This window comes from Hemicordylus capensis, chromosome 8 (genome assembly GCF_027244095.1).
Source record: "Hemicordylus capensis ecotype Gifberg chromosome 8, rHemCap1.1.pri, whole genome shotgun sequence".
Taxonomy (NCBI): Eukaryota; Metazoa; Chordata; class Lepidosauria; order Squamata; family Cordylidae; genus Hemicordylus; species Hemicordylus capensis.
In genome coordinates, this window is record NC_069664.1 from 10453427 (window position 1) to 10466848 (window position 13422).

A 13422-nucleotide genomic window follows, 5' to 3' on the forward strand; every position below is an offset into this window, starting at 1 on the left:
CTTCTCCAAGGTTGCAGGCCGGAATCTCTCTCAGCCCTATATTCAAGAGAGTTTTCTGAGCCTGCTCTACACTTTGGCAGCTTCCTAAATTGTAACAGAAACATCCGGGGGGGCGGCGGGCGGTGGCAGTGTTTTCCTGCTCCTCTCCCCCTCCCAAGTTCAACTATCTATGTAAGTTATTTTTGCCTTGTCCTTCGATGTTTCCCCTCTCTAGGTGGCTGAGACTAAAAGAACAAAACTGATAAGATATCACGATGGAGATAAAATGACTAATGAGAAAGTGACTGAAAGCAGCTGAAACAGCCGGGCAAGAAAAATGTCTCACTCTTCAGCAGAGCTTAAAACCAAATCAAACGATTGGAGGAGGAGGAGGAGGAGGAGGAGGAGGAGGAGGAGGAGGAGGAGGAAATCTATCCATTAGTCACAAAGGCAAATATGGAGCATCCCTGTTCAGGAGCAGGCTATCTCTGAATACCAACTGAGAAGCCCCAATCTGGAGAGCTGCTGTCAATTGGTGCAAACAACAGTACGGTCGATGGGCCATAAGAAGAAGATTGTTGGGTCAGACCAAAAACCTATCAAGCCCAACACATGGTTTTCCTGCCCAGGTTGGGCACGCCTGCTACCCTGCCAGCAGTCATGTGAACGAGTCCACCCTTGGCCTCCCTATGTTGCTGGCAGTCTTCTGGAACATAGGAAGCTGCCTTATACTGAGTCAGACTCCTGGTCCATCTGGCTCAGTATTGTCTACACAGACTGGCAACGGCTTCTCCGAGGTTGCAGGCAGGAGTCTCTCTCAGCCCTATCTTGGAGATGCCGCCAGGGAGGGAACTTGGAACCTTCTGCTCTTCCCAGAGCAGCTCCATGGAATATCTTACAGTGCTCATACTTCTAGTCTCCCATTCATATGCAACCAAGGCAGACCCTGCTTAGCTAAGGGGACAAGTCATGCTTGCTACCACCAGACCAGCTCTCCTTTTCTTGGTGGCCCCTCTAATCGGGAGGCCCAGGGCGGCTTGCGATCTCTGAACACACCTGCCCAATTACAGTTACACCCTGATTATAGCTGATTCCCCTCCAGAGAGAGAGAGAGAGAGAGAGATTTAACTTATAAACCACTGCAGTAACTTGATTGTTGAAGAATGGTCTAAAAAGGTTTCTATGAGATCCTTCCACCTGGCAATACAGGGGCTTAGGCACATAGGAAGCTGCCATATACTGAGTCAGACCCTTGGTCCATCTGGCTCAGTATTGCCTACACAGACTGGCAGCGGCTTCTCCAAGGTTACAGGCAGGAGGCTCTCTCGGCCTTCTTCAACAGATTCTGGAAATCTGTTACTCTTGCAGCAGGGTATGCTAGAGCAGGGGCTCCCACTGATGGGCCCCCAGATGCTGTTGGACTACAACTCCCATCATACCTTTTGGCCATTGTTGCTGGGGGTGACGGGAGCAGCAGCCTAACAATATCTGGGGGCCCAAGTTCAGGAGGAACCCCTCTGTTAGAGGCTTTCCCTGCCAGCCACTGAAATGCAATTCCAAGTTCCCACTGGCCACCCGGCAACTATAATTTGTGGATCTGCTCCTACAAATATTTGTATGCTGCTTTTCAACAAAAGTTCTCAAAGTGGTTTACATACAAAAATAAATAATAGATAAATAAGTAAGAGGGTTCCCTGTCCCCAAGGGGCTCACAATCTTAAAAAAAAAAAAATCCTTAAAAAAAAAAGGTGGACACCAGCAACAGTCACTGGAGGGCTGTTGTCGAGGGGCTGGAAAGGGCCAGTTGCTCTCCCCTTGCTAAACATTAGAGAATCACCGCTTGGAAAGGCGCCTCTTAGCTAGCAGGGTTCCCCACTTCCATATCCAACGCAGCTCCTGCAAACCTCTAGCGACTGCTCTTTGATCACAAGAAATTTCATTTCTGCAGAGAAGTATAAAAAAGAGAGAGCAATCTTTCGCATTCAGGAGGAACCTTTTCCCTTGGGCCATCTTCGGGGAGAGGGCCCCCTTGTGACTCATGGCCCACCTCCCTTGGAGTTCTCACAGTTACATCCCTCTAAATCAGGCCAGAGGTGAACAAAAAGCTGGGGGGAAACCAGCCCTGATTGGAGTCCATCACCAAGCCAGCTATTCCCCCCCCCCAAAAGCAATATTTCTGTGCAAGCGCTATAAATGGAAACAGGAGGTGGGGGGGTTGCAGGAAGAACTCCAGTGCATTAGAGAGAAAACACAATTTAAAAGACGCCTGGCAGCCCCTCCGAAAGCGACTGTTTTTCAAATAAACCTTTCCTGAGCATTCAATGCTGTACTTTTCTGGGACAAAATATATTTAAGCTGCTCAGAACATAAAGATCCGAAGTGATGGTCCCCCCCTGGGCCACGCGACTGTCATTCCGCTCCCTGACTGCGTCTGGGCAATTTGATGAATTTCTCCTCAGCAGGAATTGCTGGAAATTTGGAGGAGAAAACAGCTCCTAGTTGTGGCAGGCTAGGGAAAAAAAACCACCCCTGAAACGTAGAGTTTGAATTTAAACTCACACGTGCAAAAGCGAAACGCACACAGTTTTTAACTGTTAATGCAGAGTACGTGAACTGTGGTTGTTGGGGAGTGGGGGAAACATAGGCAGCTGCCATATACTGAGTCAGACCAATGGTAGCTCAGTATTGTCTACACAGACTGGCAGCAGTTTCTCTAAGGTTGAAGGCAGTAGTCTCTTTCAACCATATCTTGGAGATGGGAGGGAACTTGGAACCTTCTTCATGCAAACATGCAGATGCTCTTCCCAGAGCGGCTCCATCACCTGAGGGGAATCTCTCACAGTGCTCACACATCAAGTCTCCCATTCAAATGTAACCAGGGTGGACCCTGCTTAGCAAAAGGGACCTATCATGTTTGCTACCACAAGACCAGCTCTCCTTCTAAGGAAATTTAAATGACTAGGAATAACTCCTTCTTCCCCTACTGCTAAACCATCAATTGGCGTATGGGTGCTTGTGGAATGAGCCATTTCGGTGAAGTCCCAGACACTAGCCAATAGGCACCTTCCACAACTACCTTTTTCCTGGTTGTAACCAAACCATGCTGAAAACCTGTGGCTTTTTTATCTGGGTTTTTGCCCTCTTTTTAAATTCCTGTCCATTTTGAAGTAGTGACAATGCACTCCTTGTAGACAGTGATACTGTTATTCCAAGTTGCCGGGGGGTGGGGAGGGTGTCCTCTGGGAAATAAAAATGGCTGCTGGAAGGACAAGCATAGCCACTGCCACTTGGACATTTTGCAATCCCCCAATTTTGCATCTATCCCATTAAAAATTCCCATTCCCAACCCCAGCTCCCATTGCTTGCGGAAGAAAGGGGGGCGGGGGCATCATTCTGCCACAGCCGAACTGAAAACTGGCAGAAAGAGGCTTGGCTCTTTCCTACATGACTCAGGCTAGGAGAAGCGTCCAGCCAGGCTCCAAGCATGCATACTGCCAAGGAACGGTCACATGTCAGAAAACATCAAGGTTCGCTAAGCAGGGTCTGCCCTGGTTGCATATGAATGGGACACTGGCGGAGCGGGCCCCACTGACCCCGCCCCTGCATCTAACATCAGACCCGGGGGGGGCTAGCCACGCCCCCACATCAGACGTCAGACGCGGGGGCGTGGTCTGTCTGAACGGAGCCTTCAGGCTCTGTTGGGCCTGGGAGAGTTGCAGTTTAAAAGCTGAAGGGGTCACGTGGCCCCTTCAGGAGCTACTCAGGCTGGCGCTGCGTTCGCAGCATGCAACCAGGAGCAGCTCTTCCCTGCCTCTGCTTTGTTTCGCTCCTGAAGGGGCCGCGCGGCCCCCGCTCGGGATCTAAACTAGCACCCCCATGTCTGACGTCAGATGCAGGGGGCGTGTTGGGGCCGCGAGACGCGGCCCCTGATTGGGCGGCGGGCCGGGTTCTTTGAACCTGTTGGCCCAATGGTGGTTCCGCCCCTGGAATGGGAGACTAGAAGTGTGAGCACTTGAAGATCTTCCCCTCAGGGGGTGGAGCTGCTCTGGGAAGAGCAGAAGGTTCCAAGCACCCTCCCTGGAATCGCCAAGATAGGGCTGAGACTGAGAGAGATTCCTGCCGGCAACCTTGGAGAAGCCGTTGCCAGTTTGTGTACACAATACTGAGCTAGATAGACCAATGGTCTGACTCAGTATATGGCAGCTTCCTATGTTAGGATGGGGAAGGGGTGTGATCTGTGTGCTAGCCCCGTCTGGGTAGGATAGGTCAGGATGAGCTTTCCCTCCACCCTCGCTACCATGCTGGCTAACAATCCGGGATCAGAGCACAACTTGGACAACCCACAATCGGGATTGTCCCTGGACCTTTAGAGCACAACTTTCCTGCTGGCCCTGAAAGTGGCACAGGCTACCCTGCAAAAGTTGCCTCTGTCTGTCTTCGCCCAGACACACAGGCAATACATTCCTCTGGGCATCCCTCCCTTTGGCGTCAGTCAGCTGCAGCTCCGCTCTTCATGGCCCAACGGAAGACGTGCTGGGGTCTAGACAGGGCGCTCTTGTCCTCCAGTTCCTGTTTCTCTGGTGGCTCCTCAAAGGGCTGGGGGGTGGGTGGGGGGCTTGTCCCAATTTCCTGCTGCCCGCTCAAAAGCGGCTCTCCTTCCTCAATGAGCCCTTCTTGCTGCACTGTCTGCCTTCCAGCCAGCTTGGTTCTGGCCCTGAGGGAAACGAGGCTGGATCTTGACACAGAAGGGTTTGATTATCCTCCCCTTCTCAAAAGGGAAACTGAGGACTTGCCCTCTGTATCCTTGGGCACCAAGGAGCCTTTGTCAGACCCATGGAGAGGGCAGTTAAAAATAGGGTGGGTCAGAAGTGAATTGGATTTGCTGGGCCTCACTGCCACGTTGAGATCAGTCTGGTCAGGCCACGGGCTCTGAAAGACCAGCCCTGTCCAAGGAAAGCTCGAGATGGAAAAGGGAGGAGAGCTGGTCTGGTGGTAGCAAATTGACTTGTCCCCTTAGCTAAGCAGGGTCTGCCCTGGTTGCATATGAATGGGAGACTTGATGTGTACTTAAAGTGAGTACCTTATGTGGCACAGTGGGGAAATGCTTGACTAGCAAGCAAAAGGTTGCCGGTTCGAATCCCCACTGCTACTATATCGGGCAGCCACGATATAAGAAGCTGCTGAAAGGCATCATCTCAGACTGCGCGGGAGGAGGCAATGGTCAACCTCTCCTGTATTCTACCAAAGAAAACCACAGGGCTCTGTGGGTGCCAGGAGTCAAAATCAACTTGATGATTTTGCTAAGCAGGGCCTGTCCTGGTTTGCATTTGAATGGGATACATGTGTGAGCACTGTGAGATATTCCCCTTAGGGGATGGAGTTGCTCTGGGAAGAGCATCTGAGGTTCCAAGTTCCCTCCCTGGCAGCATCTCCAAGATAGGGCTGGGAGAGATTCTTGCCTGCAACCTTGGAGAGGCCGCTGCCAGTCTGTGTAGACATTACTGAGCTAGATAGACCACTAGTCTGACTCAGTATATGGTAGCTTCCTATGTCCCTGTGGAAGGCCAAGGCGGCAACTAGGGGGTCTCAAGGACCTCTGATCAGTCTGCAGAGATCCATGGGGCAGGATTCCTTGCTTCCTTCACTGCCTTCAGAAGTACAAATGGCAGAAATGCTCGAGAGGAATGCCTTCACTCTTCTAGCACCCAGCACGAGGAACTCCCTGCCCCAAGAGACATGTCTAGCCTCCACCTTACTGGCTTTTTTTTGCTGTCAACTGGCTGCTTCGGCCACTGTTTGGTTCACTCACCACCTACATTTTATGATGTTTATTTGCTGACCCGCTATTGATGTATGGTCTTCCTGCTGCTTTTTACTGTGGTTGGTTCTGATTACTTTTTAGACGGGTATTTTGTCTTATCGTCTAAACTGCATGCTGGCTTTGAGAATGGAAAGACAAGGCAGAAATCCCTTCAATAAACACACAAGCACGAGCACTTGGGGCTGAAGGGAGCAGAAACTGAGACGAGTGTACTGGGGGAATCTGAGGATCAAGTAGGTAACCAGGCAGACATTTGAATTTGAGGGGGCCCTCAAACTCCTCCTTTCAAACTGGAGACATCTTCCCAATCCAGATCCAGACTCCTGACATCCAACCATCCTGATCAGGAAGCCTGGATAGCCCTTCCTGTTGTCCTGCTCCAGGCAGGCACTGCCACAGTCTCTCCCACGACAAGGACCAGGGATGTCCCCGGACCTTGGACAGCTCCCAGGGCAACAGGTCAGGAGGATTCAGAGCTGGATAGCACAACAAAAAGCGATGTTGCTCCAGCAGTGCTTCACAGGAAACTGCTGAGTTCTGTCGCCTGTTGCTCAGGCTAGGAGATGTGGCCCCGCCCCTTCCAGGAGCAAGCCGTGGTCTTTTAAAGGGGCCTTGACTAATTTTTCAGGCACCTCCTCCAATGGAGCTGGGGGGCTTCCATCATGGCCAGGAGGTCCTCCGAAGATTCCTCCCAATCAAAGGATGTTAGCTGGGCTGTGTCCTTGAGTCTCGGTGGGTGTATTGACTGCAGTTCTTCTTCTGGTTCACCCAGAGTGGGGTTTCTTCATGGCAGGCAGTCATCAGTTGCTCCGGTTGGTGCCTTCCAAGCTGATCCCTCTCCCAAACTCTGTGCCCCATCCCCTACTCATGGGGAGGGGGGAGTCTTGAATCCAGAGTCATGACACCCATGGAGGAGGGCCAATAGGCAGCCTGGGTGGGTGGAGGCACTCCAGGACCTGGCAGTCTTCAGGGGATGCTCCTCCAACCTGTAGCCCACCATGGCCCATCACAGGGGCTGTTGTGCAGCAAGGCAGCACCTAATACATGTGCTGAGGAAGTGCATCAGGAGGGAGGAGTTTTCATAAGGGTCAGGCAGGATGCCACCTGACTGGAGGATTAGAGGCTTCCTGGTTAGCTTTTCGTGGCTGGTGATCTCACCCTACCCTATGGCCCCTAACATTTCTCTCTTTTCATACATCCTCATCAACTGTCACTTGCGGACAAAAGGCATGCTTTGAGGTTTTTCCACAATAAAGAAATAAAGGGGATTATTTGTTTGTGAGCCCCTACCCAACAGATAGTCACCTTAAGTGGCGTCGCGGGGAAATGCTTGACTAACAAGCAGAAGGTTGCCAGTTCGAATCCCCACTGGTACTATATTGGGCAGCAGCGATAGAAGAAGATGCTGAAAGGCATCATCTCATACTGCGCAGGAGGAGGCAATGGGAAACCCCTCCTGTGTTCTACCAAAAGAAAACCACAGGGCTCTGTGAGCACCAGGAGTCGAAATCAACTTGATGGACCACTTTACCTTTACCTTACCCAACAGATGCCTACCCCCGGTTAGATCTTCCATTCCTCCTGACCACATAACTTTAGATCGATGAGATCAAGAGGGAACTGTTATCTCTCTTCCGAAAAGAATAGTAAGAGGACAGATTGTCCTTCTTGCTGTTACCTCTCACCTATCTCTGCCACAGGGTCCCATCCCCACCCCACCCCCCAAAAAACATGAAAAAAGGTCAGGAAATGGCATCTCCAGGTAGGGAAGCGGGGAGAAACAACCGCCTGTCACCTTGGAGAGCTGCTGCCAGTCAGTGCAGACAAGGCTGAGCTAGATGGACCAAGGGTCTGACTCCGCGTAAGGCAGCTTCCCATTTCCTTTGCCAGTTGTTGTGGACGGGAGCAACATGGTCAGATGCAATTCCGGACACATGTCCTTGCTTGTTCCAGGCCTCCCTCCTTCCATGGGCCTGCGACGCAGCCGCCCCCGCCGCCCCCATGTCGAACATCTTCACGACTCCACTTCCGACCATGCCGGCATGCAGCTCTTCCAATTAGCAAAGCCAAGGCAGGTTCATTCTTGTCAGGAAGCTGGTGCAGCCCGGCAGCTTCCCCCTCTCCCTCTGCCCCGCTTGGTTGGAGCTGAGCAATGCCATCCCTTCATTGGTATGCCGGAACGGCCCCCTCCGCGCTCCCGTGGGGCCTGGCGCTCAATCGCCGTTTATCATAGGGACGCCGCACATGACAGGTAACCTACTTTTGCTTGCCTGCTAGAATATTCACAAGGTTGCGCTGCGCACTGGCACTCAGCCCCATACCCATGAGCACATGGGCCAGGCACGCCAACTTATGGTGGTGTGAGAACATGGAACATCCTGGCAGAGAGAATGCGTCCCAATGCCAGTAAACCTGCAGCGGGACCTGGGCGCAAAAGCAGACCGTTAAATGCAGGGCCTTTCTGAAGAAGTGTTCCACTATAGGGGAACCGGGGGATTTTTAGAGTTGGGGGGACCTCTGGAGATCCTCATGCCCAACCCTCTGCTCAGTGCAGGAATAGACTTGTCCACATGATCGTAAACAGGATCAGAGCAGCGCCCAGCCAAGGTAGGAGAGCTGTGCGCACTCCCGATCCGCGGTCATGTGAACGCAAAAAGCAGAGGAGGAGGCAGGGAGAGTGATTGTGTGGGAGCTGGGTAGAGCACACCCTTAGTAGAATGCTGGGGGGAGAATCTGGGTAGGGCCCATGGAGGTCCGGCTGGGGGGCACAGGGACAGTTGCCCTCACTCCCCGCACCCATACTGTGCCAGTCCCATTGAATTGAATGGGGCTTACTCCAGGTAAGAGGGTATAAGATTGCAGAAAAACAAAAGAAGTTGTTGTTGTTGTTGTTGTTGTTGTTGTTGTTCTTCTTCTTCTTCTTCTTCTTCTTCTTCTTCTTCTTCTTCTTCTTCTTCATTTATTAGCTGCCCCATAACAAATTGTCCTCTGTGCAGCTCACAACACCACAATAAAAACATCCAATTAAAAATGCATAACACAAAACACAAAACACACACACACACACACACACACAGAGTCTCATAGGTGCCCATGTTAGGGCGTGCCTTTCCAACCGAGCCCCCGCCTCCCACACAATCACACTCCCCTCCTCTTACCTTGTGTTTTGAGTTCCCATGACCGCAGATTAGGAGCACACCCAGTTCCCTGTTTAGGACCATGTGAACAAGCCTAGTCTTTACTCAGTTGGGGGAGAATTGGACTCCTGCTAAGCCAGACCGTTGGCCCAGGAGTGGAGTGTCTTTTGCAGTGGCTCTCTGGGGTCTTTCCCAGCCCTGCAAGGTGGAATCCATTCAAGACGAGGCACTACAGGTTGAGCCTGGGGTTGTTCGGCATGCAAAGTAGGTGCCCAGCCTCTGATGCTCACTGCTCCTAGTTCCCCAGTGGTTAGAGTGTTGGGCTTGGACTGGGGAAACCCAAGCTTGAATCCCCATTCAACCATGAAACTCACTAGTTGACTCTGGGGCAGTCACTTCTCTCTCAGCTTAATCTACCTCACAGGGTTGTTGTGAGGATAAAAATAACCATGTACCTCTGAGCTCCTCGGGGGAAGAGCGGGATATACATGTAAAAAATAAAAACCAAAACCAAAAAACATTGATGCCAGCAGGGGAAAAAACCCTTTCCCATCCTGTTAGTCTTGTAGCTCTCCACTTCTAACAATAACTGTTTAGCACTAGCCCCTCCCATCTCTGCCTTTTCTGCAGGGATGAAGTAATATTCCACAATAAGGGTATCTGAGGATGTACAGAGTGTTCATTCTTCCCCACTGAAGGACATGCGACATCTTCCCACTCACACAAGCAACTCTTACACTGTTGCATTAATAGCCCACGTTAGACTGGCATGACATAAATCACCAACCCTAGGTCTATAAAATCATGCATGGAGTGGAGAAAGTGGATAGAGAGAAATTCTTCTCCCTCTCACATAGTACTAGAACCAGGGGTCATCCCATGAAATTGATTGCCAGGAAATTTAGGACTAACAAATGGAGGTACTTTTTCACACAACGCATAATCAACTTGTGGAATTCTCTGCCACAAGATGTGGTGACAGCCAACAACCTGGATGGCTCTAAGAGGGGTTTAGATAACTTCATGGAGGAGAGGTCTATCAATGGCTACTGGTCTGAGGGCTACAATCCATCTCCAGCCAGAGAGGCAGGATGCCTCTGAGTACCAGTTGCAGGGGAGTAACAGCAGGAGGGAGGGCATGCCCTCAGCTCCTGCCTGTAGGCTCCCAGTGGCATATGGTGGGCCACTGTGTGAAACATGATGCTGGACTAAATGGGCGTTGGGCCTGATCCAGGCATCCAGCAGGGCTGTTCTTATCTTCTTAACCCTAAATTCCTTTTTTATTCCATCACCTGTGAAGTGCACAAGTACACCAACAAGTGCATTTTATATGTAAGCAAATACAATCCCATTTGCATGGAAGCATACTATCTCAAATGCCCCTGATCTTTCACAGGGAACTTGTGCATGCAAGTACTGCTGAAGAGACAAGCTGCTCTTTTGCTTACATCTTAAAATTTAATGTGGGTTGCCTCTTCTGCCAAACAGAAATCTCAAATCCTAAAATTTAAAGTGAGTTATCTCTTGTGCAATAATAATAATAATAATAATAATAATAATAATAATAATAATATTACTAACAATCATCAAATCAAATTTAAGAAGTCTTAAATCTTAAAAATTAAAGTGGGTTGCCTCTTCTGCATAACATCAAACGAACAAACCCATTGGCTCCTTAGCATTTTCTTAGGTTGTTTCCACTGATCTCAGGGTCTGCCTCAAAGGACCACTGAATTGAGTTAGAGCTATTTAGTTTCTCTGCTGATGCTAAGAACAAAAAAGAAACCCCACCCTTCAGCTTATTAAAGTAAAGTTGCGCTGTTGAGTCAGTGTCAACTCCTGGCAACCACAGAGCCCTGTGGTTGTCTTTGGTAGAATACAGGAGAGGGTTACCGTTGCCTCCTCCCACGCAGTATGAGATGATGCCTTTCAGCATCTTCCTATATCACTGCTGCCCAATATAGGTGTTTCCTATAGTCCGGAAAACATACCACCAGGGATTCAAACGGGCAACCTCTTGCTCTCTAGGCAAGTTACTTCCCTGCAGTGCTATTAAGTTGCTTCTTCATCTTATTACTCTTAGGGGGAAAATAAATCTACACACCACTCCAGTGCAGGGTTCCGGAATTTCTCCGGTCTGCATGTGCTTTCACCCAGATCTCTGCCACTTTCCCAATTTTGCCGAGGTTTAATTAATCCATGCCGTAATCTTCGCCGAGATCCACACCTCAATGCCGCTGGGCCAAGTGCCATTAATTATTAACTCGTATTATTAAATAATATGTCGGCAGGGGACAGGGAGGCAATTGCAGCGGAAGCCAAGTTAAGCTCTTTTCAAGCCAATTATCATGACGCTCGCAGGTCACCAGTTTCCAGGGACGGGAAAAGCAAGGCTGAGCAGGGAAGGTCGGTAGTGTCCACATCACTCAAGCGAGTGCAAGGCTCAGCGAGTGGCTGGCAGGCAGGCAAGGGAGGTGCTGTGGGGAAGGGCCGGGGCTTCTTCACGGGGGAGCCAAGAACAAATTCTGGGTCAGCCCACAGAGGTCCACATGAGTGGTCCTGGCTTCAAGATGAGGAAGGGGATGCTAACTGGGAAGGGGACCACAGCTGAGTGGCAGAGCATCTGTTTTGCATGCAGAAGCTCCCAGGGAGGGTTGCCATATTCAAGCTTCCCAAATCTGGGTGGCCAAATTTGCATATTATGCAAAATATGCAGCAACTAATTTGCATTTATTTATTTATTTTGACAGATTTGTCTACTTTCCCCTCCTTCTCTGCCCTCCCATGTGATCGGATCCAGAATAAAATCTGGGCAATCCGGGCAGTGCATTTAAATCCGTGTTAATCCGGGTGGAATTTAGCAGCCGGGCGGAGGAGCCAAAATCCGGAAGCTACCCTCAATTCCAGGGGACATGGCAACCCTAGTCCCAGGCAGTGTTCCCTCTAACAGGGATTCTCAGATGTCGTTGACTACAACTCCCAGAACCCCCAAGCAAAAGCCATAGCAGCTGGGGATTCTGGGAGTTGTAGTCAACAACATCTGGGGATCCCTGTTAGAGGGAACACTGGTCCCGGGTTCACTCCCTGGCAGCATCTCCAGGAGCATTTCCAGACAGCAGGCTTTACAGCAAGTTTATCGTGAGTTTAAAGTTGTCCCAAAAAACCAATGCAAAAAGTGGATTTTTTTCTCCCCCAGTGCGCTCTAAGGTGCAATGAAAAACCAGAATCATGTGTCAAATGCTGCCCGATAGCTCTCAGGGACTGCTGGGTAAATCTGGCCAATGTGTGAATGCACCCCCTCCATTCTGGAGGAGATGCAAACATCTCCCCAAAGCACACGCCACTTTTCGAATCCTGGGTTTTGCATGGGGCTGGGAAAGCAACTCAAGTCTCGTTCTGAGGTCGCCAGTCTGCATTTGCTGCAGGTGGGAGAATCACATGATGGGGTGTTTTTCCATGCAAAAGAGCTCCTTGCATGTAGAAAACTAGTACATCAGAGAGAAAGGTTCTGCTGCTTCAGCATTCTCCCTGACATGGCAGGGAGGAACGTTCCTTACGTCACAGAGGATTCCATCAGAGCCCTCACCTTCAGATTTGCCACCTCTGTGAGTTTGAAGAATACGTCAACGAGTCCAGGGATTCCCAACTTCAGGTCCCCAGAGATACTGTTGGACCACAGTGGCAGGGGGTAAGCAGGGGTTGTGATCCAACAGCATCTGCAGTACCAAAATTGAGAGCCCTTGATCTGGTCTACCGCAACCTCTGGCCAGGATTCACAGCTACTTTGATGTTCACAGGCCATTCTTTAACTATGAGTTAGAACAGGAGACTCACCCAAAGAAAAGGCTCTCCAGCAGATTCCGAGGCTTCAGCCCAGCAGTTTCAAGGGCCGGAGCGTTTCTCTGGCAGGCAGATGGCAAAAAGATGCTTTCACCGGGATGCACAGCAGGGATTGCACCCTGATGGCTGGAGAACTGCTCTAGCAGCAACCTAGGGAAAAGAGAAAGCAGGCTAACAGCAGGAGGGACATATTGAGCAGCTGCTATAAAACCAAATTGCAACACGTTTTTGTTGTTTCATAAACCATTTTCATAACAATTGGAACTCAGAAACCTTTGCCCACCTGTGGCAACTCAACCCAGAGATCTACCAGGCCATCCTACAGAGCACCTGGCCCCATATGTCCCTACCCAGACCTTGAGATCTTCGGAGGCCCTGCCCCAAGTCTCCCCACCAAATGAGGTGAGGCAGGGCCTTTTCGGTGGTGGCACCACCCCGTTCGTGCAATCGGCTCCGCAGTGAGGCTCACCTGGAACCATCACTTTGCTCTTTTAGATGCCAGGCAGAGACCTTTCTGTTCACTCAGTGTGTTTGTTTGTTTGTTTGTTTAAGGTTCTAAAATGTTTTTGTATTATATTGTAATCTCTTGTTTGGTTTTAATGTACTTTAAATGGTATGTTTTAGTCAATTGTTGTGTTGCTTTAC

At 50.2% G+C, this 13422-nt stretch overlaps 1 protein-coding gene across 4 annotated transcripts in view; it reads right to left on the reverse strand.

Annotated features, from left to right (window-relative positions):
- Positions 1-13422, reverse strand: part of FAM178B (family with sequence similarity 178 member B) — a 180874-nt gene that overhangs the window by 143821 nt on the left and 23631 nt on the right. For all 4 annotated transcript variants that reach the window (XM_053270225.1, XM_053270226.1, XM_053270223.1 and 1 more), the window contains exon 7: positions 12772-12927. In XM_053270225.1, coding sequence (XP_053126200.1) covers positions 12772-12927 — 156 coding nt within the window. The remainder of the gene's footprint in view (positions 1-12771; positions 12928-13422) is intronic.